Source organism: Ornithorhynchus anatinus, chromosome 10 (genome assembly GCF_004115215.2).
Source record: "Ornithorhynchus anatinus isolate Pmale09 chromosome 10, mOrnAna1.pri.v4, whole genome shotgun sequence".
NCBI lineage: Eukaryota > Metazoa > Chordata > Mammalia > Monotremata > Ornithorhynchidae > Ornithorhynchus > Ornithorhynchus anatinus.
This window is the reverse complement of record NC_041737.1, coordinates 32,276,782-32,303,143: the sequence shown is the minus strand read 5'-3', so window position 1 is coordinate 32,303,143 and position 26,362 is coordinate 32,276,782. Positions and strand designations below refer to the sequence as shown.

Below are 26,362 nucleotides of genomic sequence, written 5' to 3'. Positions count from 1 at the left end.
GAGCGGAGGGGGTGAGTGGATTCAGGGGTGCGTGAATATCCGCATGGACGCGTGATGCGAGGGATTGGTCGTATGTGGGTATACGCGTGAACGTGTCTGTCTGTGTCTACGGATACGTGTTCGTGAGTGGGCCGTCTCTTCCCTCCTCCCTCTCTCTGCATTCCCTGATCTCTTCCCGGTGTTTCTCTTCCACCCGCTGCCTGGCCGATGCCCTTCTTAGCAGTCCAGGTCTCCCCCCGCCCCTCCCGCCCCTCTCCAGCTTGGCAGCCACACCAGGCAGCCCAACACCAGCCTTTGACGACCACGCTGGGCAGCTCAGGTCCCCGACAGGTAAAACCCCTCCCCGCCTGGCCTTCTCGCCCCAACGGCCCCTAAGCCTGCCCCTCCTGTCAGTCAGGCCGTCGATCGATCGATGGTACTCGTTCAGCCCCTACTGTGGGGCTTCACGGGCAACCGGGAGGGTCCGGTAGAGACGCGAGACCCGCGATCCTTGCCCTCCAAGAGTTTTACAGTGTCACGAGGGTGGCAGACACAGAATGATCTCCGGGCGGGAGGAAGCTGAGAATGGATAGGTGGCTAAGGTGGGTGAGTGAGTGGATAAAGAGACCGGCGTATACGTGTCTCCGAGTTAAAAAGACCAGTGTAGGTGGTGTAGGGAAAATGGCAGTCGCTGGGGGGATCTGTCGGGTGCTTAATCTGTGCGAAACACTGGGCTGAGAGCTGGGGTAGGTAGAGTATATGCGGAAGGGACACGGTGCCTGTCCCATCCGGGGCTCGCCGTCAGAGTGAACAAACAAAGAAGCAGCGTGGCCCAGTGGCAAGAGCATGGACTTGGGAGTCAGAGGTTGCGGGTTCTGACCCCAGTTCCGCCATTTGTCTGCTGTGTGACCTTGGGCAGGTCACTTCACTTCTCCGGGCCTCGGCTGCCTCATCGGTAAAATGGGGATTGAGACTGTGAGTCCCATGCGGGACAGGGATTGTGTCCAAAGTGATTAGCTTGTATCTCCCCCGCCGCTCAGAACGGTGCCTGACACATCGTAAGCGCTTAAAATAGCTCGTCCTATTCCCTACGCTCATCTTCGCTCGCTCAGCCCAGCTCCTGAGAAGTGGGGTGCCACGGAGATAGCCCCCCTGACCTAAGAAGCCCCATCCGGGCCCCCAGCCTGGTGAGGCGGGCCCTCACCTCTCCCCGCCACCGTATCTGGTCCCAAAGTGAGAGGTGTTTCTTCCCCCGCGCCTGTAGATCCTCCAAAATGAAAAACAGCGATTCCGCCGCCAACGACAGGTTACCCGACAGCGCCGCGGTGGTCGGCTTCCTTGGGCAAGGCGTGGCCGGCCGCGGGGCCTCCATTGACCTTTACGACCACACCCAGAAGAGAACGCGCCTCCAGCTGCGTCTCCTTCGGTCCAGAGACGCCGGCCGTTTGCTCTAGCTAGCCTTGGAGATGCTGGACCTTACCTCTCACCCATCCACAGCTCCCTCCGCTCCGGCCCCGGCTCTTCTCCTCTCGGCCCCCGTCCCCAGCTGAGTCTTCTTGGCTAATTCTCCGTTCCCGCAAGGGCCCACTGGAATCCGAAGCCTTGCCCCGTTCTCCGTGTGAGGCCCACCCTCCCCCGGGTCGCTGGTCACCCTGACCGTAGCTCTTTGGGCCTGGCCGAGTGGGCAGGCAGCAGTGGGAGGGTGGGGACAACAAACCCTGAGGCAAGAGCTCGGAGGAAGCCTCGATCAGCTGGGAGGTCTCGCTCCTGGTTCCGAGTAGCGAAAGGAAGACGGGTGAGGGCAGAGGGCAGGTTGGTTAGACCCTCGTACCGATGAGGGAGATGATCCCAGGTTTCTCCAGCGGGGACCAATTGACTCCGCAACGCCCCTCCCAGGAGGAAAGCTGAGTCGTTGTGTAAGACGTCCGTCGCTCCCGTCATGACATCTGCTGGAGCGTAGCCAGTTAGAGGTCAGGGTTTTTGACAAGGAAGAGTGGGGGGCTGGCAAAGGGGACTCGAGGCTCCATCGTAATATAAATTGGGGCATAGAAGCCGAGACTTGGATCGATACAAGATAATCGGGTCAGACACCGCCCCGTCCCACCGGGGGGCTCATAGACCAAGGGGGTGGGAGAGAGAGGATTGAGTCCCCATTGCACAGAGGAGCAAACCCAGGCCCGGTGAAGTCAAGAGACTTGCCCAGATCCAGAGCCTACGGGACCAGCCTCCATCTTAGGGCCCGAAAGGAAAGAGCTCGAAGAGAGATGGCTCCTCGTTAGGCATCCGAGGGGCCAGGAGGCAGGGAGAGCTGCCTGCCACGACGAGGGCGAGTCCCGTCCGAGCTTTCCGAGGACCAAGAAAGCGGGAAAACGCCGCTCAGAACCAAAGTGGAGTCTACATCTGTGGGGCTCGCCAGATCCGGAGAGATGGCTCCCGCTCAAGGGGACCAAGAGGCCGGGGTTCCCTCAAGCCCCGGCGGCCAGCCCTCGGGAGCTTCCGGCGTCAGGGCCGTCTCCTAGGGGGGAGTTCTCGGGGCACTCTGACCTGGGTACCCGAAAATGTCCCTCCGCTGACTTCCGGGGCCCACGGTCCAAGGACCCGGGGGGCGTCCTTGGGATTCACGCTCCAGGAAGGGGCCGAAAGGTCAGAGCAGGGGTCGAAAGTAAGTGACACCGCGGGATGAAAGGCTCAGTGGCGGCCAGTCCCCCCGCCCCCCAACCGTGGGTCCCCATCCCCCGCCACGGAGGGCGGCCCCTGGGAACCCGCGGCCCCCTCCCCAGAGACTCTGCCCTTCCCCGCCCTCCGGCACCGAGCGCGAGGTGGCTTTGGAAGCGCCGAACTGGTCCAGCCGGTTTCGGAGGCTCCGGCGAGCGGTGGATGGCGAGAGTCAGATCCCGGGATGTGCAAGCTTGCCCCGTCCTCCGCTGGCGAGCCCCCCGAGCCGGCGGTCCCCTGCCTGGCGGCCTCCCCGGGGCCCAGCTGGCGCCCTCCCCATGCGGCGCCCCCGGGCCTGGGGCCTCTGGCCCTCCTGCTGGGGCTGGGGCTGGGGCTGGGGCAGGTGGGGGCGCAGGGCTGTGGGGCTAGGGGCCAGCCGGAGAGGCCTGCACTTATCCCAGGTGGGAGGGGGCCGCCAGCTGGCCCCCGGTCCCGGATGCCCGGGCCCTGGATCCCCTGTACGGCGTGTGCAGCGTTTCCTGGACACCGTCCAGCTGAACCCCTTCCCGGCCGTGAGTGGGCCCCAGTGGGTCGGCGGCAGGGCCGACGGGCTTGTATCACCCTAGTCCTTCGGGGCTTGGCTCCCTGCTAGCTCTGCTGGGTCGGGGGGAGGTGAGGGGCAAGGGAGGTGGATCGGGAAGAGGCGGCGTCCCTGGCTTCAGGAGAAGTAGGAGGAGGAGACTGGAAGGGGGCAGGCCGAGGGGCGGCCGGGGGAAGGCGAGCGGGAAGAGTCCGAGGGCACCGGTCGGGAAGACCCGAAAGAGCCCGCGGGCTCCGGCTTGGCCAGAGAGGATTCTTCCGTTCACTGCCGTCCCCACCCGTGGGCCTCGAGGACGGGCGGGGAGCCGGCTCTCTCCCTCCCCCGCAGCCCAGGCCCTGCCCCTCCCTCCTGTGGGAAGTGGTCAGGACGGTCTCCCCAAACCGGGATCACTGGGAAACAAGGGATCGCCTCCAAGGCCCTGGTTCTCGTTCCGACGCCACCGCTTGGCGGCTTAGCTCCCCCTTCTGTGAAGTGGGGATCGATTCCTGTTGTCCCCCTAGTTAGATTCGTGAGCCCAGGCGTACCTGATTATCTCGTGTCTACTCCGGAGCCTCGTACCGTATTTGGCAAACGCCACATGTATTATTATTATTTCTGTCCCACTCAGGAGGCAGCGGGATAATGGCTTCCGTCCCCCGAACTGGGTCCCCTTCACTCCCTTCTCACCCCCAGACCGGATGCCACGGGAGCCCTCAGCCGGTTGTCCTCTCGGAGGCATATCCGGCGGGACGGGGCGCAGCCTTATCGCTTCAGCGCTTCCCAAGGTCACAGGAAACGCTATCGAGCCTCGCCCCCGGTTCGGACCTTGGAATCGAGCAGGACACAGAGAGGACTAGGGAAACCTGGAACTGGAGCCGGAGGGCAGTGGGGAGCACGGAGACGCTCCTCCAGAAACATGGCTCTCTCTGGCAGGGTTGGTCCGGACAGCGCTGAACGAACCCTCCTCCGTCCGGGCCTCGGAGGTGAGCCGTAGCCCGCGTGGGGTCGACGGGATGGGTCCAGGCGGAGGATGGGGCGAAGGACGGAGCCTGTGGTGGGGGTACTCTAGGAGATTGATTTGGGGCTGGGGAAGGGGGCAGAGAGAGGGAAGGGGCAACTCCGGGGAGAGGGGTGGATCGGTGGGCGGTGGGGGGGGGGGAGGCGAAGGCGGAAGCAAGACTTCAGCGGGGCCGGGTGGGGCGGAGGCCGGGGCAGTGGACGCCAGCCGTCCTCCCCCGGTGAGGGGTCAGAAGGTGGCCCGTTGGGTCAGAGTCCCAGGGTCCTAGTGGGCACCCTCGGCCGCCCCCCGACCCCCCCGGCTCCCGGCCCTCTCCCTCCCCCTGCCCCTCAGGTGGTGCGGTACGAGGCTGGATACGTGGTGTGTGCCGTGATCGCGGGGCTGTTCCTCCTGGTGGTGCCCACGGTGGGGCTCTGCTTCTGTTGCTGTCGCTGCCGTCGGCGCTGTGGAGGCCGCGTCAAGGCGGAGCGCAAGTCCCTGGCGTGCGAGCGTGGCTGTCTCATGGCCTGCCTGCTGCTCACGACCCTCGTCCTCCTGTGAGCGCCACGGGGGGAGAGCTCCGGGGTGGGGGGGAGGAGAGAAGGAGAGCGGGAGCAGGGTAGGAGGGGGTCCCGGGGCGGGCCGCTCCCCGCTTCGTGGCCTCCAGACCCCACCGGGGGGTTTTCAGCGCTCCCCTGGCCCGGTCCTGGCCTCGACCTTCCCTTCCCTGGCAGGGCGGGTGCGGTCTGCGCCCTGGTCACCAACCAGCGAACGCACGAGGAGATGGAGCCTGGCCTCGGGGCTGTGCCGGACACTTTGCGCGCCCTGCAGAGACTGGTCTCTGAAGTCCCCCAGGTCAGTGCTGCCCGCTGGCCGGTCCGGCCCCCTCCCACCCCCATTCGCCCCGTCTTCGGGCCGAGCCACCGGTTCCGGGGCCCGCAGCCAGCCCGGGTGGGGCAGGGGCCCAAGGTGGGGGCCGGAGGCTGCCCGAGAGGTGGAGCGGCGGGGGACGGGGGCGGGTGACCCGAGCCCCGGCCGCCTTCGCCTCCCCAGGAGCTGGAGGCCGTGGCCCGGCGGTTCCGCGTCCCCCAGCGGAGAGTCTTGGCGGAGCTGGACGGTGAGTGTGAGCGTAGCCACGGGGGCCGGGGGGCCGGAGGAGTGGCCGCTGCAGGGGTCGGGGATTCCGGGGGAGCGGATGCCCCGGAAACCACCCTCTGGAGCCGCGTCCACGCCAGGTACCAGGTCACCTCGTGGGGCACCCAGGCTCAGCCCTCTGGTCCCCGGAGACCCAGACCACCCTCTCTACGGAGACCTGGATCCGATCCCCTGGGCACCCACGCCGCTGAGTCGGAAGCAAGGAGGGGTGGGCCTCAGTCTGGGGGGGCTGGGGTCCCTGAATGTGTGACTTGAGGGACGCCGGCGACCGCTGGGCTCTCAGCCCCCCGAACTCGGGGGAGGGAAATTCGGGGCCCAGTCCCAAGCGATCCAGGCCCCGGGGCCGGGGCCCTGGGAAACGCCGCCGGAACCTCCCTCCCTTGGCCGCTTCCTAGATGTCGGAGAGAACCTGGGCGCTAGTCTGCACGCCCAGCTCCAAGCCACAGTGTACCGGGCACTGGCCACCGTGCGGAACACCGGGCAGGGTGAGTGGGGGCGGAGGGGTCGGGGAATGAGGTGTGTGGCAGGGGAGGGCGGTGGGACGACTACTTTCTCAGGATCCCCAGGCTGCACCCCCCCCCCTTTTTGGAGCTGTCTTCTCCCTCCCCTCCTCAGACCCTGTCCCTTCCCGCCGGACCCCTGACTTCCAAGCCTCCTAAACCCCCACCTCCGCCGGGAGCCAACTCCCACCGGCCCCCTCAGCGCTCATGCTCGTTGCCTCCGTTTCATCCCCGAGCAATCCATCAGTGGGCGATATTTAGGAAGCGCTAACTGTGTGCGGAACACCGTACTGAGCGGAGAACGCGACGCGGTAGACCGCCCACTGATCGTGCCTCTGATTCCCTCCTTTCTTATTCTCTCGTTTGTCGGCTGCATCTATGTCTTTCCTCCTATTCTCATGACGTGATCGCAGTCTCTGTCTGGAAGATTCCTCCAGGGCAGGGACCGCATCCCCAGTTTTTATTCCCTGATCCCTAAATGCCTAGGCACCTAGTACGGTGCTCCGTCCGGAGTGGGTGCTGCGTACGGTGTTCTCGACGGAGCAGGCCCTCAGGTCGGTCTACCTGCAGTAAGCACTCAGTAAAGCGGTCTGCGTAGAGTCGGTGTTCAGTACGGTCCCCTGCACCCAGGAGGGGTTTTGTACCGCGCTCGGCCCAGAGTGGGTGCTCGGTACAGTGGTCTGCACACAGTAAAGCACTCAACAGGGTGCTCTGCACACGGAAGCGCTCGGTATAACGGTCTGCCCACGGTGAGCGGTCCGTGCGGTGCTCCGCTCGGCCAAGCAGCTGCGAACGGCTAGTGCCCCGTGACCTCGGGCGAGTCGCTTAACCTCTCCGTGCCGCGGTCACCGCATCTGTAGAACGGGAATTGAGACCGTGAGCCCCGTGTGAGTCGTGGATGGTGACCAAGCTGACTCTCTTGTATCCGTGCCAAGGCTTGGGCACTTCATAAGCACTTGGCAAATACCGTTAAACAACGGCAGCAAAAAGATCTCCTACCGTGCGCTCTTCCCTGTAGGATTTCCACCGTCGTGGCCTGGGTTTATAGATAGTCCGGTTCAGCCTCCCCGTCCAAGGCGACCAGTCCGGTTCTGAGACCAGCTGATGGGGAACCCGCCCCTCCGGGGCGCTTCGCCCAGCCCAGCAGGGCCCCGTCGCTCTCTCAGCCCTGCAGGTCTCCCTGCGGCACCTCCAGGCCGTGAACGCCAGCAGCGGCGCGGGGCGGGAGAGGCAGGGAGCCCTGGAGTCCGCCCTCCGCCAGCACCGGGACCGCCTCCTCCCCCTCCTCGGCGAAGCACGGTGCTCGGGGTGTGCCGAGGCGCTGCGCCTGGCCCGGGGCCTGGAGCTGGGGGCCAACTTCAGCCAGGTGGGCACAGGTGTGGGGACAGAGCGGCGGGGAGCCGGAGGCCAGGGTGAGCCCCTCCCTGACTTCTCCCGCTCCCGGCTGCCAGCGTGCCCGTGGGGGTGGGGCGGGGGTGACCGGAGGCGGGTGGGAGGTGGCACTGGGGTGGTGGAGGGCTGGGAGAAGTCCCAGAGTATCCCCACCCACCCCCAGCACCCCGTGTCCTCGGCTGGGGCTGATGGAAGAGAGGATCTGGTTTAGGGTCGGTCTACCTGCCTCCCTCCCGGCCTGCCTCTCGGCCTCTCCCCTTCTCCCCTTCCCCATGGGGTTCCTTGCCGCCCACCCTTCACCGGCAGCGGGGCGGCTCCCAGCTGGCTTCCTGTGAGCCTTCCTCCGCTTCTCAGGTGCCGTCTGTGGAGGACGTCTCGCAGCAGCTGAAGGGTGTCCCCGAGGCCAACTTCACCAGCCTGGCCCTGGAGGTGTGCGTCCCGGGGGGGGGGGGGGGCGGGGGTTAGCCCCTCCGCCCCCTTCCGCTGGCTGACCCCTCCCCGGCAGCCGGCCTTCCACGTGCTTCCTTGATGATCCGTATCCCCCCCACCCCCACCCCCAGCACTCAGTACGGTGCTTGGCACCCTAAAGCACCTGGGAGATCACCCCCGAAGTGCCCTGAGTTTCTCTAAGCCTCGCCGTCCCCCAGATTCCTCCCTCCAGTTGGGGGACACACAGCCCCTCTTCCCCTCAACGTTTCTGCCTTTCCACCGTTCCTCTGTTCCAGGAGAACAGCACATTCAACGCCCTTCCCATTCTGGCCTCTGTCCAGACTGCCAGGGTAGTGCACGGTGAGTCTCTTTCCCGTCAGCCAGTCCCCAGCCACCTCTCTGCGAAGCCCACGGCACTCTCCCCCCGGGGGGAGGACCGGCCCCGCCCAGCGCGCCCGACTCTGGGCTGAGCCGGTTCTGCCACCGAGGACCTGGACGGGCTCTGGGCTCCGAGCGGCAGGAGCCGGACGGCTAGGTAGAAGGCCCAGTCTGTGCTGGCACCTGGCCGGAAAAGTCACCCGAAGCAAAGGGGAGGATCTGGCCCGCGAACGCCGTGAAGGCCGGAGGTGATGGAGGAGAAGGGCTGTGTCCTAGTAGAAAGAACAAGGGCCCGGGACTCCAAGCACCTGAGTTCCAATCCCAGCTCCGCCACTTGTCCGCCCTGTGTCCTAGTAGAAAGAACAAGGGCCCGGGACTCCAAGCACCTGAGTTCCAATCCCAGCTCCGCCACTTGTCCGCCCTGTGACTTTGGGCGTGGGTTCCGGTTCCCCCTCCTATTTAGACTGCGAGTCCCGAGCGGACTCGCCGAGGGAGCGCTTCACCAACGCCGCGGTTATTATTATTAGGAGACAGACCGCGGAGGGATGGGCCCGGAGCGAGAGGCTCCGGTTACTGAGGAATCTATCAGTCAGTCGGGGGTGCTCACTGTGGAGCGTTGTACTTAGGTGCCTGGGAAAGGGTAATACAACAAAAGTTGGAGGAATTTCCGCTTCTGCCCTCCCTCCCGGGACCGCAAAAGAAGAAGGTTAACCGGGAAGGCCCCGACACTTGGCAGGGTGAAGCATAGAATGAGTGGGGGGGCAGCGACTCAACAGCCAGCCCTCGTTTATACAGGTTTTATTGTATTTATACCGATTTCACCGAGGAGTCAGCTTGGGACAGTCAGGGGGACTTCCCCGTGCCCGTCTCTGGGGAGGGTCTCACCCCTGGCTCGGGGGAGGTAGGCTCGAAATGACAGATCTCTTTCGTCCTGTTGATGGTCTCGGCCTCTGCTCTTGATGCAATTGGCGGTACTTCTAATAATAATAACATTCCTTAAGCACTTACTACGTGCTCAAGGGCCGCACTAAGAGCTGGGGTAGTTAGAAGACAGTCAGGTCCCACGTGGGGCTCGCGGTCTAAGTGGGAGGGAGGACGGGTATCGAATTCCCGTTTTGCAGATGAGGTGACGGAGGCACAGGGAAGTTGAGTGACTTCCCCAGAGTCACCCAGTAGACAGGTGGCAGAGCTGGGATTAGAACCCGGGTCCTCTGACTCTCAGGCCTGGGGTCCCTCCGCTATGCCCCGCTGCTTCTCAAGGCCTAAAGGCCACCAAGGCATTTGTCGAGCACCCGATCCCTGCCTTCGGGAGGCTTACAGTCGAGGGTGGGGGGAAGCGGTCGCTAGAGTGAACTGCGGGTAGACCGAGGCAACAGAGACAGAATCAGAAGTGAGTTTCGGGGCGTGCGTGGCGCGCGCACGTGCCTGGGGCATTCGTTCACGCTCTTCCTCCCCTCCCATCCTGGGGCCCCCTCCCCATCCGCCCCTCTGGGAAGCCCCGGCAGCGGCCCCTGCCCCCTCTCGCTCCCTCCTATCGTCACCCGGGCCTCTCCCCGCAGACCTGAAGAAGGCCTTGGACCACATCCCAGAGGAGGTGGCGTCACTGTCCCGGGGTTTCCCCGGCTCGGAGGCCGCTGGCCGCTGGAGTCGGGCCTTGGAGGAAGCGGAGAACGGCAGCCGGCCGTACCTGCGGGAGGTGCAGAGATGCGAGCAGTACAGGTGCCGACGGCCGGGGGCGCGGGGGCGGGAGGGGAAACGGCCGGCGCCCATCGTCTCCGGGAACGAGCTTCCGTCCGTCACCGTCTGTACCCCTCTCCGGTTTACGCTCTGCCTCGGGCACCGAGCACCTACCCGTCTAATGGAGCGTTCATGCTTTCCCCGCCGGCTCGGAAGCTTCTAAATGCCTCGGCCTTCCGGTGAAGCCTCGGCTCTCCGCTCCCACCCCCGTCCCCGCCCCCCCCAGGCCCAGAACGATGCCTGCTGCCAGGGAATCCCGCTGGCCGACTGACCCGCCCCGGGCCGGGCAGGCTCGGGCGTCGAGGGAGGGCGACCCAGCCTGCCGGACCCGCGGAGGCCAACTCCCCTGACGCGGTGCGGGGCCAGGGCCTCCCTCCCTCCTGGGGGCTGACTCCAGGGCCTCTCTCTTCCTCCCTTCCCCCTTGCCTCCTCCCCCGACCGACCCCAGGTGGATCCTGAGCTGCATCCTGTGCTCTGTGCTCCTGCTGATTGTGCTGTGTAACCTGCTGGGCCTGGCCCTGGGTGCCTGGGGACTCGCCGCGCGGGAAGACTCCAGCCAGTCGGAAGCCAAGGGGGAGTGCGGCGCCCGCTGCCTCATGGCGTAAGGAACCCGAGGGGGGTGGGCCGGGCCAGGGAGGGCAGGGTCAGAGGTGGCCCTGGAGCGGGAGCCCTTCCGCCCGTTCTCCCCACTCGAGGATCCCCTCACTTCTCCTGGGACGGGGTACCTGGCTAGGTACAGTGCTCCCGTGTAATAACAATCATGATCATTAATGGTAATCGCGGTATCTGTTGAGCACTTGCTATGGGCGAAACGCTTTTCTAAGCACTGGGGAAGATAAATGACTATCAGGTCAGCCCTGCCCCACACAGCGTTCACGGTCTAAGTAGGATTGGGAGCGGGTGTCGAATCCCCGTTTGGCAGATGAGGTAACCGAGGCACAGAGAAGTAAAGCGCCTCGCCCAAGGGGACGCAGCAGGGACACGGAGGGCCCGGGATTAGAACCCAGATCCTCTGACTTAGCCCGTGCTCTTTCCACTAGGCCATGCTCCTTATCCCATTTCCCGGAGTGCCCTCGCGGTGTGCACCCCATTTTTACCTTCCCAACATCCCTGAAGTGCAGAGACAGGGACGGATTGCTGTCCTCGTTTTGCAGCTGAGGAACGTGAAGCCAGAGAGGTTAGGCAACTTGGCCAAAGTCTCCCAGGAGGGGCTGGGGACAGAACCGGGCCGGATCATGCAATCATTCAATTCGTTCGGTCGTATTTATTTACCGTGTGAAGAGCACGGTACTAAGTGCTTGGGAGTGTACACCAGAACAGTAAACAGACACATTCCCTGCCCACCGCGAGTTTACAGTCTAGAGGGAGGGAGACATGAGTACAGATACATAAAATCACAGATTATGTGCGTGTGCTGCGCGGCTGGGATGGGGGAGAACAAAGGGAGCGGGTCAGGGGGACACAGAAGGGAGCGGGAGGTGAGGAAAGGTGGAGATTAGTCTGGGAAGGCCTCGCGGAGGAGACGCTCCTTCAATAGGGCTCTGAAGCCGGGGAGGGTGATTGTCGGATTTGAAGAGGGAGGGTGTTCCAGGCCAGAGGCGGGATGTGGCCCAGGGGTCGGCAGCGAAACAGGCGAGATTGAGGCACGGTGAGAAGGTCAGCGTTAGAGGACCGAAGAGCGCGGCCTGGGCGGTGGAAGGAGGGAAGTGAGGTGAGGTAGGAGGGGGCAAGGCGGCGGACTGCTTCGAAGCCAGTGGTGAGGAGTTTTTGTTCGATGAGGAGGTGGATGGGCCACCACTGGAGTTTCCCGAGGCGTGGGGTGACGTGTCCCGAACATTTCTGAAGAAAAATCATCCGGGCAGCAGAGTGAAGTACGGACTAGAGTGGGGAGAGGCAGGAGGCTGGGAGGTCAGCGAGGAGGCTGATGCAGAAATCCAGGCAGGATAGGAGGAGCGATTGTATTAATGTGGCAGTATTTTGGATGGAGAGGAAAGGGCGGATTTTAGCACCGTTGTGAAGGTGGGACCGACAGGATTCAGCGGTGGATCGACTATATGGGGACTCCCTGCCCCGGGCTCCAGTCACAGGACCCGCAGCCGAGTTGGGGGGAGTCCTTGGGGCCTGGGCGAGACGCGGCCCAGGAGGGACACGCCTCCGCGCGCGTCCGGGGTGGTGGATGGCCGGGGACGCTGCCGTGGCTTTGCTTTGGGCCGGTGTACGCCGGCGACTGGTGGGGCCGGCGAGGTCACCGCCCCACGGGGTTGTCGTGGTTCCCAAGGGCGTGGGGGGGGAGGGTTCTGTGGTGGGTTCATCCTGCGGGTGGTCCCCGGCCCGAGGGCGTCCGAGCAAGTTGGAAAACCCCGCCCCGGAGATGGACTCCACGGCGGGGAGCGGGAGGTGGGCGGACAGGGGGCGGGCTCAGGGGGAGGACAGTGGATGGGTGGCCAGGGGGCAAGGAGCTGGGGCAGGGAGGCACCTACTCCAGCAGGAAACATGGGAACCGCAGCTGCCCTCCCTCGTCTTTCCCCCCAGGGGCGTGGGGCTCAGCTTCCTCTTCTCCGGGCCCTTCATCCTGCTCGTCTTCGCCACCTTCCTGCCGGGGGGCAACGTTCAGACCCTGCTGTGCCGCAGCTGGGAGAGCCACGAGCTGTACCAGGTGGGCCGGCCCCCTCTCGGCCTCCTCACCTCCCGCCCCGGGGGAAACTGAGGCACGGGGCATGGGAGGGCCCAGCCAAGGCAGACCCAGCCGTGGCTGTTGTGACCGTTAGACCCTGGCCCGAGCGACCAGTGGCCTGGAACCGCTCCTTCAGTCACAGCACTCCCCGGCTGGGATCGCGCGGGTGGCCGCCCCCGGGTTCTGCTGGTCCTCCGGCTTTCTGGCTTGACCCTTGCCCCTTGGGTCTGTCACCGACTTTCCAGACCCTCTTGTCGATTGTGAGCCCCACTCATTCTTCATTCTTTATGGGGCTCTCTCCCGCGGCTCAGTACGGGGCTTTGCCCCCAGCAGGGGCTCGGGAAACCCTACCGGATGACCGGACGAAGAAGAGATGACGGGGGTCGCGGGGTCAGGTTGTCTGGGGCCTCTCCTCTCCATCTCCCTCTCTCTTTCCTCCTCAGTTTGTGGACACCCCGGGGAACCTGCCCCCGTCCGTGAACCTCTCTCGGCTGCTCGGCCTCAAGAGGGATGTCAGCGTGGCTTCAGCCTACCAGTGAGCCCATCCTCCGTCGGAGATGCCCCGAGTCGGGAGGGCAGCGGAGAGGAGGAGGAGGGGATGGACCTCCCTAATCCCCGTCTCCCTTGCAGGCAGTGTAAGGCCGGGGCCGCTCTCTGGGAGGTTCTGCAGCTCAACGGCTCCTACGACCTTGAAAGGCACCTGGACGTCAGCCAGGTGCGGGGCTGGGTGGGGGTGAGGGGACCGTGTGGCAGGGACGGAGCTGGCTGGAGTGGGTGTGAGGTCCGCCTGGGGCCCGGGGCAGGCTCTGTCGGAGGGGCAGAAGGGAGGAGCGGGCTTGGGGCAAGACTCGTGGGAGTAGATAACAACAGCTTTGATCATCCAGGAGGTCTTCTGCCTTCTGCCCTTCAGGGCTGCGGGATGGGCACCTGAACTCTGCTCTTGGATCTGAGGGTGTGGGCTGGGAGTCCCCAGACCAGGATTATCATCACCGCTACTCTCACTGTTCATTCATTCATTCATTCATTCAATAGTATTTATTGAGCGCTTACTCTGTGCAGAGCACTGTACTAAGCGCTTGGGATGAACAAGTCGGCAACAGGTAGAGACGGTCCCTGCCGTTTGACGGGCTTACGGTCTAATCGGGGGAGACGGACAGACAAGAACAGTGGCACTAAACAGCGTCAAGGGGAAGAACATCTCGTAAAAACAATGGCAACTAAATAGAATCAAGGTGATATTGCTATTATAATTATCATCACTGGTCTGGGTTGAGCCCCTACGCCGGGCCGAGCACCATCCTAAATGCTTGGGAACAGCCCAAGACGTATGAATCACGGTCACACCCTGCCTGCGGGAGGCTTACGGTCCGGAGGAGAAAGAGAAAAATAACCCACTCGGAAATCCTCAGACCCTCATCCCGCCCTCCCCGGGCCCTAGTCCGGGGCCGGCGGAAAGGCCCCCAGTCTCCCCAGTGGCAGACGGGTTCCCGCTTCCCCGTGTAGGGGACTGAGGCCCGGAGGCTGCCCTAAGGGTGTGGAGGATGGGAGAGAGCAAAACCCTCCACTCCAACAACCAGTGGGTGGGGTTCGACCCCCTGCTGGCTCTGGCCGCCCACCCTGCTGAGCCCTAGACCAGGGATGACCTAGGCAGACTCTCTTGCCCTCCGTCCTTGTCGACCTAGTACACAGCCAAGCTGCAGAAGGACCTGAGGGAGCTCCAGGTAGATGTGAAGGAGCTGGACCTGCTGAATGCCGCTGCCCGCAGAGACCTGACCAAGCTCCAGGCCAGTGGGCTGGACCACATAGACTATCCCGGCTTCCTCGCCCAGGTGTGCCCCGGCTTCGCCACACCCCGAGGGCGTGGCACCCCGAGCCTCTGCTGTTGGCCATTCTTCCATCCTTGTCCTGGAGGAAGTGACCGTACAGTGCATTGTGTCACCGGGCCCTGCCTCCCCTGTCTCTGTTCCTCCCCTTCCCGCCGTCTACCGGGCGGCTCAACGACGGCTGCCCGTCGAGAGTGGAGCAGCCCTTGCGAGGTGGGCTGGGAGGGCTGGGCTGGGCACCCCATGCCCCGGGAAGCACTGAAGCCGCCGCTGCCCCTGTACCCCTTCAGATCCAGAGGCCCGTGGTGAACACGGACGTGGTTCAGCTGGCGGGGGAGCTGGAGAGGCTGAGCCAGGCTCAGGTGGGCCGCGGCGAGGCGGAGACGGGCTGAGGCCTGGGTGGGGCTAGGAGAGGCCGTGGGCAGGCTCGGGGAGGGGAGGGTAGATGCCAAGGGGAAGCCACGGGGGAACGGAGACGAGGGACGGGCTGGGAGAGGGGTGGAGAGGGGAGCGGACGGGGCATCTGCCCAGAGGGTGTGGAATAGAGGAGGCGGGGATGGCCAGGGAAGGCCAGGTCGGGGCAGAAAGAAGGAACGCGGGTGGGGCGGGAACACAAGAGCAGAGGTTCAGGGTAGAGCAGGAAAGGGAAGCTTCCCCTTCTCCACTGTGGGATGGGTTGACGGGAGCGTGGGCGACGAAGCCGACATCTCTGCCCCGAACCCCTTGACCGGTGGCCGTCTCTGTCCATCCCTGTTGATCGATGGGTTTTGTGTATTGAGCACTTACCCCGCATGAGGTACTGTCTACAATAAAGCAGACATGATCCCTGCTCTCAAAGAGCTCAGTCAATCAGTCAGTGGTATTTAGTGAACAGTTACTGTGGGCAGAGCTCTGTAGCGAGTACAGTAAGACAGAGCCGGCGGACGCGTTCCCCGCCCTCCAGGAGCTAGAGAGTGGGAAGGGAGACCTAAAATGAACTACAGGTAAGGGGAGCAAAGGAGTTTAAGGGGGTGTACAGAAGAGCCGTGGGGAGAGGGAGCAGGGGAGTTCCGCAGGGCTTAGGGGTGAACAGGGTGGAGAAGTGAGAGATTGGCCAGGGGAGGCTTCCCGGGGGAGATGTGGTCTTTTTCTCCTTCGCTGATAGCCATCTCTGCCCTCTCTGCAGAGCGACTCCGCCCTGGGCCAGCAGCTGGAGACCGAAGGCCGGGCCCTCTTGAGCCTCCACCAAAATCAAGTCGTCCTGCAGGAGGCCAGTCTGGTGAGTGTCCGGGCCAGGGGAGCGGGACCGTGACTGGGGACGCGACCCGTGTTCTCCTTTCCCGGACCCCTGCCGTTCCCCACCTGCTCGCCACTGCTCTCTCCAGCCTCGTCGCCTTCTTCCTTCTCCTTCTCTTCCTTCTCCTTCTCTTCCTTCTCCTCCAGGCCGAGCTCAACAGCAGCGTCCGGATCCTGTCGGCGTCAGCCCCAAAACTCCAGGTGCAGCGGCAGGCCGGGAGGACCGGGTGGGCCGGGGGCCTCCGCTGGCTTGGGTTCTGGTTTCCCCGGCTGGGGTAGTCTCAGAAGGTTGGCGGGGGGACGAACTCGCCGGGAAGGGAAGAGCCATGGCCGAGCCTCGCCCCGCTCCGGCCCTGGCCCTCCCTCACCATGAAGGTGGGACGGGATGGGTCAGCAGTGGGGCTGGTCCGGGGGCGGACCCGAGGCGGTCGGGGGCTTGGCCCGGTGGGCAGGGTGTGGTGGGGCCAGGCGCGGTCAGCTCTTGCCCCACCATCACCACTGCCCACGGAGGGCGCTCCCAGGACGTCGCCCTCGGCGGTGGTTTCGGCAGCTCCCTCTGCCCCGCTCCCCAGGTGGCTGTGGTAGACACTTTGGCCAATGTGACCTTCGTGAAGACCGAGGTGACCAGCAGGGCCAACCAGATCCTGAGGAACGTGAGTGCGGGCCACAGCCCAGCCCGGGAGGTGTGGGGCGAGAGGCGGAGCTTCAGCTGGCCACAGGGGAACGGGGCCATCGGCTCGGTGCCCAGGGCCGGGGCCTCATCCCCTCACCCTCCGGCCTGCCCCGTTATCGCAGAGCCCACGGGCCGGGCAGCTGGGGGAGCCCGGTAGCCCCCTCCCCTGGGGCTCGATACAGTCCAGAACCTCGCCCTAGGCTCCCCTCATCGCCAGCAGAGAGCAGATTTCTAACTCCACCGCTCCGGGGCCATCTGGGGAATGAGGCAGTTTGGGGGGTAAGAGGCGGGACCCTCCCAAGGGGTCCGAGACAGTCTGAGCAACCGAACTGGCCAGAGGTCGTGACGTGGCTGGGAGCCGCGGTGCCCTGGGAAGAAGACGGCAGCTGACGGAACCTCAAAAGTGCCTCCTGCTGGGAATGTCGGCCTTGGCTCTGAGCGCTAGCCCAGGGCTCCTCCCTCGAAGGCATCCTGAATGCGATCTGCGGAGACCAGGCTCCCAGCTCAGCCCTGTGCTGGCGGAAGGTGTCCAGTACAGGGATCTGCACGTAGTAGGTGCCCAGAACGTTCCTGGGCCGACAGTAGGTGACCAGCAGTGCAGCATTCCACACACGAGAAGGGTCCCGGCACGTAGTACACACCCAGCACGATGTTCCTCACGCAGTAGGCACCCAGTTCTGCAGTGTGCATGAAGTAGGTGCCCTGCGGGATGCCGTGTACACGGGAGGTGGCCAGTTCAGTGGTCTGTGCCCTTTAGGAGCTCAATAAATACTAATGAAGCAGCTTCCCAGATTCCCGATAGATGGACGATTTTCCAGTTCAGCTGTTTGGGAGAGCAGAGCGGGCAGCACTGAGAGGGTCTTTTTTGGGCCCAGGGGGTTGGGAGGAGTCATTGCCTGCCTTGGGGGTATTGGTTAAGACCCCACCCCAGCACCCCTGAAACGTGTCTCCTCTCCATGTCCTTAGGAGAGTGAGTGTTTTCTGAATCGACAGCTGGACTACTTCTCCCAGTACCTGAGTTGGGTGAGGCAGACGGTGAGTCCGGAGTCCGGGAGAGGGAGGTGAGTGCTGGGAGGCGGGGGGGACAGAAACCCCTGGGTCTCCACAGCATCCGGGGTGAAGGTGGACCCCAGGATGGAGAGGAGATGGATGGGGGCGGACCAACCTCTGACCGGTCACACAGACTGCCACGGAGAAGTCCCTGGGCTGGGCCGGGAACCTTCCACTGCCTCCCGACCGGGCTCCTTGGGACCTCCGTGCTGGGCCTGGTTTTTGAGCCTCGCTGGGTTTACGGCCTAGGTGGGGAGACGGGCGTTAATATCAAGAAGTGATGGGTATGTGCCGAAGGGCCGTGGTGCCGAGGTGGGGTGACTATCAAGTGCCTGAAGTGTAGAGATCGCTCACACCCTTCACCCACCGATGCTCCCTCTTCCCTCAAATCTGCCACACCATTCATTCATTCATTCAGTCCTATTTAATGAGCACTTACCGTGTGCAGAACACTGTACTAAGCGCTTGGGGAATACAATTCAGCAACAAACAGACAATCCCTGCCCACAACGGGCTCACAGTCTAGGAGGGAGCCACATCTTTGGCAACCTCAAAGCCATCTACAAAGCTATCTCCCCTTTTCCAAACCTGGAACGCCAGACTTGATGTTACCTTGGACTCCTCGCTGTCTTCCGACTCCCACGACTCTCCGCCAGATTTTTCTCCACAATTCCCAGATCTGCTCTGCTCTTTCCTTTCCATTGTAGTGGCCACCACCCTTATTCTAGCTCTCCTCAGACCCAAGCAAAACTGCGTCTGTTTCCTCGCTGACCTCCCTTCTTCCAGCGTGGCTCCTCTCCAGTCCATGTTTCACTCTGCTGCCCAGGTAGTTTCTCTAAGGCATCGTTCTTCGCACGTCCCTTCAGATTCCTCCGTGGGTCACCCATTCCCCTTTGCATCAGGGAGACGCTCCTGACTCTTTCCCTCTTCCTTATTTGTTTTCTTCCCCCTCTACACCCCAGCTCATACTTTTTGCTCCTCCTAAAATCTTCCTGTACCTCATTCTAGACTCTCCCACTTTTAATCCACTGCACGCCCCTTTCCTCCTACTTGGAATTCCCTCCCACTTCAAATCCTCCCCATCTTCCCAGCCTCGTCAGGGTAGTTCATCTTACGCTCCTTTACACTCATCTATTTATCCCGCCAGACTCCTGCGAGGCGTCGCGGCACTGTTAATTTTCCTGCTCCTATTATCTGTAGAGAATTGGTGTCAACCCGTCTCCCCTTTTGGTTTGTAAGCTCCTCGAGGACAGGAACTGTGTCTTCCTATTTTTATTGTATCCTCCCCGGTACCCAGTGCCGTGCTCTGCAAATAGGAAGCACTTAATACAGTGCTCTACAGCTAGTCGGTCGTATTGATTGAGTGCTTAGTACAGTGCTGTACTAAGCGGTGGGGAGAGTAGAATACAACAATAAACAAACATATTCCATGCCCACAGTTGCCCAGGCTCTGGGCCCCCCAGAGATGCCAACAGGACTGGGGATGTGAGGAGTCTCGAGGACTCTAGGACCACGCTTCCCCTCATGGGCCTTCTCCATCCATGCCCTCCTTAGGTAACTCAGCAGATTGCCACCTGCAAGCCCCTCTCAAGAGCCCTGGATAACGCCCAGGTCATCCTGTGTGACCTCATCGCAGACCCCTGGGTGAGCCCCTCCTCCCCCTGTTGCCTTCTCCCCTGGTCCGAGGTCAGATATTCGGCTATTCGGTGGAGTAAAACTGTCACCCCCCCTTATTCTGTATGATATCACGACACGTGCTGCATGCGACGGGCCAGGCACGCGGCAAAACGTAATGGCGGTGGACAGAAGTCGGCCCAAATCCCCAACCTAAAACATTCCTCCCAGGGGCCCCTTGACCCCGCTCCCCACCTCACTCCAGGGGCATTGTGGTCTCCCCATAGGCCCCAGCTCACTCGCACCCCACTCCTGACTGGAGTGCTGGGGCATCGGGCTCTTTCCAACGTCCAGTTACTGCCATGCCAGGGTCTCCCCACAGATCGTGGCAACCGCATTGCCTGGTTACCTTCCAGAGCCAACCTTGTCCCTTCCCCATCCTGACCCTCCCCCAGCAAGCGACACCTCCCTGCTGCAGAACCGCAGTCAGGCTGCAGCACGGGAGTTTGGGACCCTTTTCCGTTCCCGTTCCGTGCTGCCGGCCGATGTCATTCTGGGAGCCCTGCAGGGTGGCGTGGCTCAACGGGCGTCGCTGGGCACGGTGTGTTTCAGAACGCCTTCTGGTTCTGCTTGGCCTGGTGCACCTTCCTCCTCATTCCCAGTATGATCTTCGCTATCAAAATGACCAAGCACTTCCGTCCCATCCGGAAGCGCTTGAGGTGAGCAGCCCCCAGGCTCCCAGGATGGGACGGACCCCCGGAGGGAGCAGCCTGGACCGCCTGCTACCTCCTAGTAGCACTGCCCCGCCCCGGACCAGCCCGAGAAGGGCCTCCTCCAGGAACCTGTGAGGCGGCAGATGATGGGAGGGGCGTGTTGCGGGGCTGGGATTCCTCTGCTCCTTAGGCCAGGTTCAATCCAATCCAGTGTCCTCCAGTTCTCCCTTATGTCTCGACCAATTCCTGCCTGCCGTACCGTAAAGCCCCGGGAGGTTCGGCTCCCCGGTCTTTCCCAGTGGCCTGGGCCCCTCCCTGGGCAGCGTCCCGTGTCAGCAGCCCCTGCGCTGCAGAGCGTGGGAATCTGGGCCCCATCCCCGGAGTCCCCACCTTCAGAGGACCTCGCCCCATGGGGGAGGGGGAAATGCCCTCAGCCGCCGGGGACGGTGCCCTCTTTCTCCAGCTCTACCAGCTCTGAGGAGACCCAGCTCTTCCACATCCCCCGGGTGACTTCGCTCAAGCTGTAGGATCAAGGTGAGGTAACCTGGAAGGGAGTTGGCCCAGGCCCTTGGGAACTGGGCCCTCAAACTCGGGAGTGGGGATCAGCCTGCAGTGGCCTCAGCCACAAAGGGGTGAATTCCACGGGGGGGGGGCTTTAGATAGGGGTGGGGGCCTGGGAGGCTTGGAGGTGGGGGTGGGGACATGGCGGTTACCATTAGGTCCCAGGGGTTTCTCTACATACCCCCTGGATGGATGGATATGGCCATCCCAGCCTGTCAGCTGAACAACTCCAGGGATCGTCTGCTCCACCAAACAGCAGCCCCCCAAATGGCAGCCCCCCTAAGCGGCAGCCCGAGTGACACGGTGCAACTGAACGGACATCTCTCACTTGCTGTCCCTTGTCTAGTTCACTCTATCGATCAATCATATTTATTGAGTCCTTACTGTGTGCTTGGGAGAGTACAATATAACAGAGTCGTCAGTCCCTGCCCACGGTGAGCTTACAGTCTAGAGGGGGGACAGATGTTAATATAAATAATGAAATTGCGGATAAGTACCTAAGGGCTGTGGGGCTGAGGGTGGGGTGACTATCAAGTGTTCAGAGGGTGCAGATCCAAGTGCCTAGAAGAGAGAGGGAGTAGGGGAAATAAAGGCTTAGTTGGGAAAGGCTTCTTGGAAGAGATGTGATTTTAGCTCTAGATGAGTGAAGAAAGCTCCCCCCGCCCCAAACCGTCATTGCATCCTGGCCCTCACCCATGAATTCTGTGTCCTTTACAGACCTCCTGGCCCGCTGCCCGCTCCCCGCTCTGCCCCTCACTGCCAGGATTTCGCTGCTAGATGCCCCAGAGAGGAGCTCTGTCCCCCCAGGATCGCTGAGCCCTCCACGGTGGCCCGGCTCTCTCTGCCCTGTCCCGGTCCAGCCCGAGGAGGAGAGCCCGGGACCCGAGTCATGAGCCCCCCACCCTCGGTGCCCTTTGCCCATTCCTTGGCCCCTGCAGAGGTGGGGTGAGCTGAGGGGTGGAAGCCTTCCATTCCCTGCCCTCTTAGCTCTGCCGATCACTGGGGAGCCTGGGGGAGGACCACGGGCATACATCTGGGACAACCTCCCATAGCTGGGTTCACTGTTACCCCTGTCCTGCTGGCCTTCTCTCTTGCCCCACCCCAAGATTTGCCTGTGACCCTGGGAGCTGGGGCAGAAGAGGAGGCTGGGGCTCCAACCCTGGAGACTAATAAAGCACAGCCACTTTTCCCAGGTCCAGCCTCGATCCTTTCAGCAACGCCCACCCGAACCCGGCCAGCGCTTTCCGAGGCCCACGGTGGCACCCGGATGCTTTACCACCCCTCCCCAGGGCCCCCGTGGGCAGTCCCGAAGGAACGCCACAGTCGCGGGACCTCGATCCCAGGGAGGTCTTCCCTACCAACAGAGGCCTCCGCTCCCCAACTGTGCTAGACCTTGGGGTGGAGGTGTGCCGGAAGCCCCGGGGTCAGGAGGAGCTCAGGGCGGCCCGGTTACGCCATGTCCCCGCCTGTCCCTGGCGACTAGCTATGGAGGCAGGGCAGTCGCTCAGATGCGACTGAAGCCAGACGTGACCCTGCTCCCTGCGTGTGTGCCCACGGCTTCTTCACTTCTGAAGATGCTTCGACTGGCTGAACTCAGCCGTCTGTGCGTTCGGGGCAGGAGGTGGGAGGCCGGGTGTGGATAGGCAGCCGGGATTTCTCTCGTCCCCTCTGATGAGCCATTCGTTCTTGGCTCCTGGGCCTGGCCCCTGGACACGGTGGTCCGCTTGGTCTTGGAAACCTTGGAGTTCTCCCTCCAGGGAGCTCGAACCCACCGGGACATTGTTCCAGAGAGCACAGGCCGGCAGAGTTACGAGGCCCATCTTACTCCCCATTTTTGTGTGTGTGTGGGGGGGGTGTTTGAGCTCGCCGCCGGTTGCCAGAGGCATCACACTCTCAAAACCCAGCCCATCCTATTTGTTAAGAAATTGCTGTGTGCAAAGCACTGTGCTAAGTGCCGGGGTAGATTCAGCATGAGCAGATCCAACACTGTCCGTGCCCCAAATGGAGCTCACAGTTTAAGAAGGAGGAAGCCAAATAATGTATTCCCATTTTACAGATGAGGAAACTAAGGAAGAGTAATGCTCAATTCTGAGGAGCAGGGGTTGGACCCAAGTAGGCTGCAGATGCAAGTCTGGTCAGGTTTGGATTCAAAATCCAGTCCACGGGGTTCTATTCTCAACCTCTGGCAAAATTCTGCACGAGCTGTCAAGACTCGTCAGGAACCCACTATTGCCTCCCTCTATAATAATAATAATGATGATGCTGGTATTGGTTAAGCGCTTACTATGAACCAAGCACTGTTCTAAGCTCTGGGGTAGTTACAAGGTAATCAGGTTGTCCCACGTGGGGCTCACATTCTTAATCCCCATTTTCCAGATGAGGTCACTGAAGCACGGAGAAGTAAAGTGACTTGCCCAAAGTCCCACAGCTGATAAGTGGCGGGCCTGGGCTTGGAACCCACGATCTCTGACTCCCAACCCCGGGATCTTCCCACTAAGCCACACTGCTTCTCTATTCCTCTCCTCCATTCCCCTCTCTCTCCTTCCTTCCCTTCTTCCTTCTTTCCCTGCCTCCCTTCTTCCTTCCCTCCTTCTTTTCCTGCTCTCTCTCCTTTCTTTCCTCCTTCCCTCCAATCAATCATATTTTTTGAGCATGTACTGGGTGCAGAACAGTGTACTGAGCACTTAGGAGAGTACATATAACAAATTCCTCACCCACAAGGAGCTTACAATCTAAAAGGGAAGACACATCAAAATAAATTACAGATGTGTATAAAAGTGCTGTGGGCCTGAGGGTGGAGTGAGTAAAGGGTGCATATTTAAATGCAAGGGCCACTTAGAAAGGAGAGGGAGTAGAGGAAATGAGGGCTAAGTTAGGGAGATGTACCTTCAATAAGTCTTTGGAGGTGTGGAGAGTGATGGTCTGTCGAATACAGAGTAGGAGGGAATTCTAGGCCAGAGGCAGGATGTGGGTGAGGGGTCACCGGTGAGATAGACAAGATTGAAGAACTGTGAGTAGGTTGGCATTAGAGGAGTGAAGTGCGCGTGCCGGTGTGTAGAAGGAAATGAGCGAGCTAAGCTGGGAGAGGGCAAGGTGATTGAGTGCTTTAAAGTCGATGGTAAGGAATTGCCTCTGGACAGGGTTGTAGATCGGCAAACGTTGGAGGTTCTTGAAGTTCCCTTCGAGACTGAAGGGAAGTTCTTCATGGACTGAAGGTTTTCAGAAAACTGATCCAGATAGCAGAGTGAAGTATGGACTGGAGTGGGAAGAGACAAGAGGCAGGGAGGTCAGCAAGGAAGGTGATTTTGTTAATGATGTGTATATAGCTCTGATTCTATTTATCTTGATGGTATTGACGCCTGACTGCTCGCTTTGTTTTGTTGTCCGTCTCCCCCATTTAGACCGTGAGCCCCTTGTTGGGCAGGAATTGTCTCTATCTGTTGCTGAATTGTACTTTCCAAGCGCTTAGTAAGCGCAGTGCTCTGCACATAGTAAGTGTTCAATAAATACGATCGAATGAATGAAGTAGTCAAGGCGAGATAGAATAAGCACTTGGATCAACTTGGTAGCAGTTTGGATGGACTGGAAAAGGCGGATTACAGAGATACAGTGAAGGTTGTATCCACGGGATTTTGTCGCAGACTGAGTTAAAAGAGAGAGATTAATTGAGAGGATGATGAGTTTATGAGTCTGTGAGAGTTGATGAGCTCGCGAGACGGGGAGGATGATGGTGATGCCTACGGCGATGGGAAAGTCAGGGGGAGGACGGAGTTGGGGTGGGATGATGAGGACTTCTATTTTGGACATGTTAAACCCGAGGGGGTCGATGGGACATCCAAGTAGAGATATCCTGAATTCAGGAAGAAATACAAGACTGCAGAGAGATCAGGGTTGGAGGTGTAGATTTGGGAATCATCTGCAAAGAGCAGGTAGTGGTAGCAAATGAGTTCTCCAAGGGAGTGATTAAAGACGGAGACTAGAAGGGGACCAAAAACTGAGCCTTGAGGGATTAGAGAGTAGGAGGCAGAAGAAGAGTCCATGGAAGAGACTGAGAATGAACAGCCAGGTACATAGGAGGAGAACCAGGAGAGGACAGTGTCACTGAAGCCAAGGTTAGATAATGTTTCCGGGAGAAGGGGGTCGTCGACGGTGTCGAAGGCAGCTGAGAGGTCAAGGAGGATTAGGATAGACAAGAGGCAGTTGGATTTGGCAAGAAGGAGGGTGACCTTTGAGAGGGCAGTTTCTGTGAAGCGAAGAGGGTGGAAGTCAGTTCGGAGTGGGTTTGGGACAACTCACTCAGGGAGTTTGGAGAGCAATTGGACGAGGGAGACGGGGAGGTAACTGGAGGGATCTGTGAGTTCAAGGAAGGGTGGGGAGGGTGTTTTTAAGATAGATGATACGTGACTGTTTAAAAGCAGTGGAGAAGAAGGCATTGAAGAGTAGGGAGTTGAAGACGGCGATTGGAGCGGGGGGTGGGGGGAAGAAGGGAAGGGCCAAATGTTTTGATAAGGCGTGAAGTGGAGGGATAAGAGGCAAAGGAGGAGATATCGAGAGAAGGAGGACATCTCTTGAAATACTATTTCTCCTCCCCTCTCACCCTTCCTCCTTCCTTTTCTCCCTCTCTTCCCCTCTCCATCCCCCACTCCCTCCTTCCCCTCTCCTTTCCTCCCCTTCTCCCTCCCTACCTTCCCCAGTCAATCAGTCAAACAATGATATTTATTGAGGGCTACGTGCAGAGCACTATACTAAACACTTGGGAGAATAAAATATAACAGAATTAGTGGGCACGTTCTCTACCCATAACAAACTTAGTCTCCTCTCCCTCTCTCCCTCCCTACCTCTCTCCCCTTTACTCTCTTCCTTTCCCCCTCCCTCCCTCCCTCCTCTCTCCCGTCCTCCTTCCTCTCTCCTTCCTCTCTCCCGTCCTCCTTCCTCTCTCCTTCCTTCCCTCTCTCTCTCCCCTTCTCCCTCTTTCTTTCCCTCCCTCCCTCCTCTCTCCCTTTCTCTCTCTCTCCTTCTTCCCTTTCTCCCTCCCTCTTTTTCTCCCTCCCTTTCCCTCTCTCCCTGCTTCCCCTTTCCCTTCTGCCTGGGCCACCTCCCTAACGTGGGACAGAACCCAAGAGCAAGTAGAGCAAGGCACCCTGGCTCTGAATGAAGTGTCCCGGGCTAGCAGCCCAAGGGCTGGAAAGCTTTACTCACTTGCCCTTGGCAAGCTTCGGGAGAGAGAAAGTATCCTTCCATCTCCAAGCTAGTGGAGGCCTTTGCTGAAGAAGCCCAAGCGTAATGACGTGGGCCAGTTTCTGAGGCTAGCGTTGTTTGGGCGGGAGGGAGCCTGGGGCTGCTGCTAGGTGCTCCAGCCCTCTTTGCTGAGTATCTGGCAGCTCTCAGAAGTCAGGTTGATGCTCCAGAGCCTGGAGAGAACCCAGGCGACCTGGCTTCTAAGCCCCCATGCTCAGCCAGGCAGAGGGAGAATGGGGAAGCCACTGGCCTTGCCGTGGGCCAGGGCCGACTTGGCGGTTTCCAGAGGACTTTGAGCTGGGAGACAGAGCGCAGAGCACCGAGCACACAGGACCAAGTGTGAAACGCGGAGCTGGGCAGAATCCCGAGCACAGAACGTGGAGCCCTGAGTTCAGAGCAAGCATAGAGCCCGGAGCGGCCTTCTTCGCAAGAGCGGCAGCCCCATCTGGGAGAATGGCCAGTTGCCGCACTCCCAGTATCCGCTTCCCTCTCTCCACCCAGTCCTCCTCCAGAAGCAGGACCCCAGGTCCCCTTCCCCTGGGGCCTGAGCCCTCCCGCAGGCTCAGGATCCCAGAGGGTAGAGCCCGAACCAGAGAGAGGCTCAGCTTCTTCCTCGGGGGCCGGGGGTTGGGAGGAGGCAGAGGGGTTCACAAACTTCAGTCAATCGATCAATCGGATATATTTATCAAGCGCTTACTGGGTGCAGAGCTCTGCATCGAACACTTGGGAGAGTACAGTTGAGCAGATTTGGTGTATACGTTCCTGCCCACAACAAGATTACAGTCTAGAAGAAGGAGATAGACATTAATATAAATAAATAAATTCCTGATATATACGTAAGTGCCGTGGGGCTGAAGGAAGGGTGAAAAAAGGGAGCAAATCCAAGTGATTCGCTCATCTCAGCTTGCTCTGAAAGAGGATGAGCCCAGATTATCCATT

General features: G+C 61.1%; 1 protein-coding gene across 1 annotated transcript in view; it reads left to right on the top strand.

Annotated features, from left to right (window-relative positions):
• The window catches only part of PROM2 (prominin 2), a 60,352-nt gene extending 38,973 nt beyond the window's left edge, over positions 1 to 21,379 (top strand). The window contains exons 6-28 of the mRNA XM_039913378.1: positions 4,148 to 4,197; positions 4,566 to 4,768; positions 4,946 to 5,066; positions 5,265 to 5,328; positions 5,762 to 5,851; positions 7,033 to 7,232; positions 7,613 to 7,687; positions 7,984 to 8,047; positions 9,625 to 9,784; positions 10,251 to 10,403; positions 12,335 to 12,458; positions 12,920 to 13,011; positions 13,107 to 13,191; positions 14,159 to 14,305; positions 14,590 to 14,661; positions 15,465 to 15,557; positions 15,722 to 15,775; positions 16,147 to 16,227; positions 17,214 to 17,282; positions 18,852 to 18,941; positions 19,524 to 19,630; positions 20,088 to 20,158; positions 20,903 to 21,379. Coding sequence (XP_039769312.1) covers positions 4,148 to 4,197; positions 4,566 to 4,768; positions 4,946 to 5,066; positions 5,265 to 5,328; positions 5,762 to 5,851; positions 7,033 to 7,232; positions 7,613 to 7,687; positions 7,984 to 8,047; positions 9,625 to 9,784; positions 10,251 to 10,403; positions 12,335 to 12,458; positions 12,920 to 13,011; positions 13,107 to 13,191; positions 14,159 to 14,305; positions 14,590 to 14,661; positions 15,465 to 15,557; positions 15,722 to 15,775; positions 16,147 to 16,227; positions 17,214 to 17,282; positions 18,852 to 18,941; positions 19,524 to 19,630; positions 20,088 to 20,151 — 2,258 coding nt within the window. The 3' untranslated portion in view covers positions 20,152 to 20,158; positions 20,903 to 21,379. The remainder of the gene's footprint in view (positions 1 to 4,147; positions 4,198 to 4,565; positions 4,769 to 4,945; positions 5,067 to 5,264; positions 5,329 to 5,761; positions 5,852 to 7,032; positions 7,233 to 7,612; positions 7,688 to 7,983; positions 8,048 to 9,624; positions 9,785 to 10,250; positions 10,404 to 12,334; positions 12,459 to 12,919; positions 13,012 to 13,106; positions 13,192 to 14,158; positions 14,306 to 14,589; positions 14,662 to 15,464; positions 15,558 to 15,721; positions 15,776 to 16,146; positions 16,228 to 17,213; positions 17,283 to 18,851; positions 18,942 to 19,523; positions 19,631 to 20,087; positions 20,159 to 20,902) is intronic.
• The last annotated feature ends 4,983 nt before the right edge of the window (positions 21,380 to 26,362 follow it).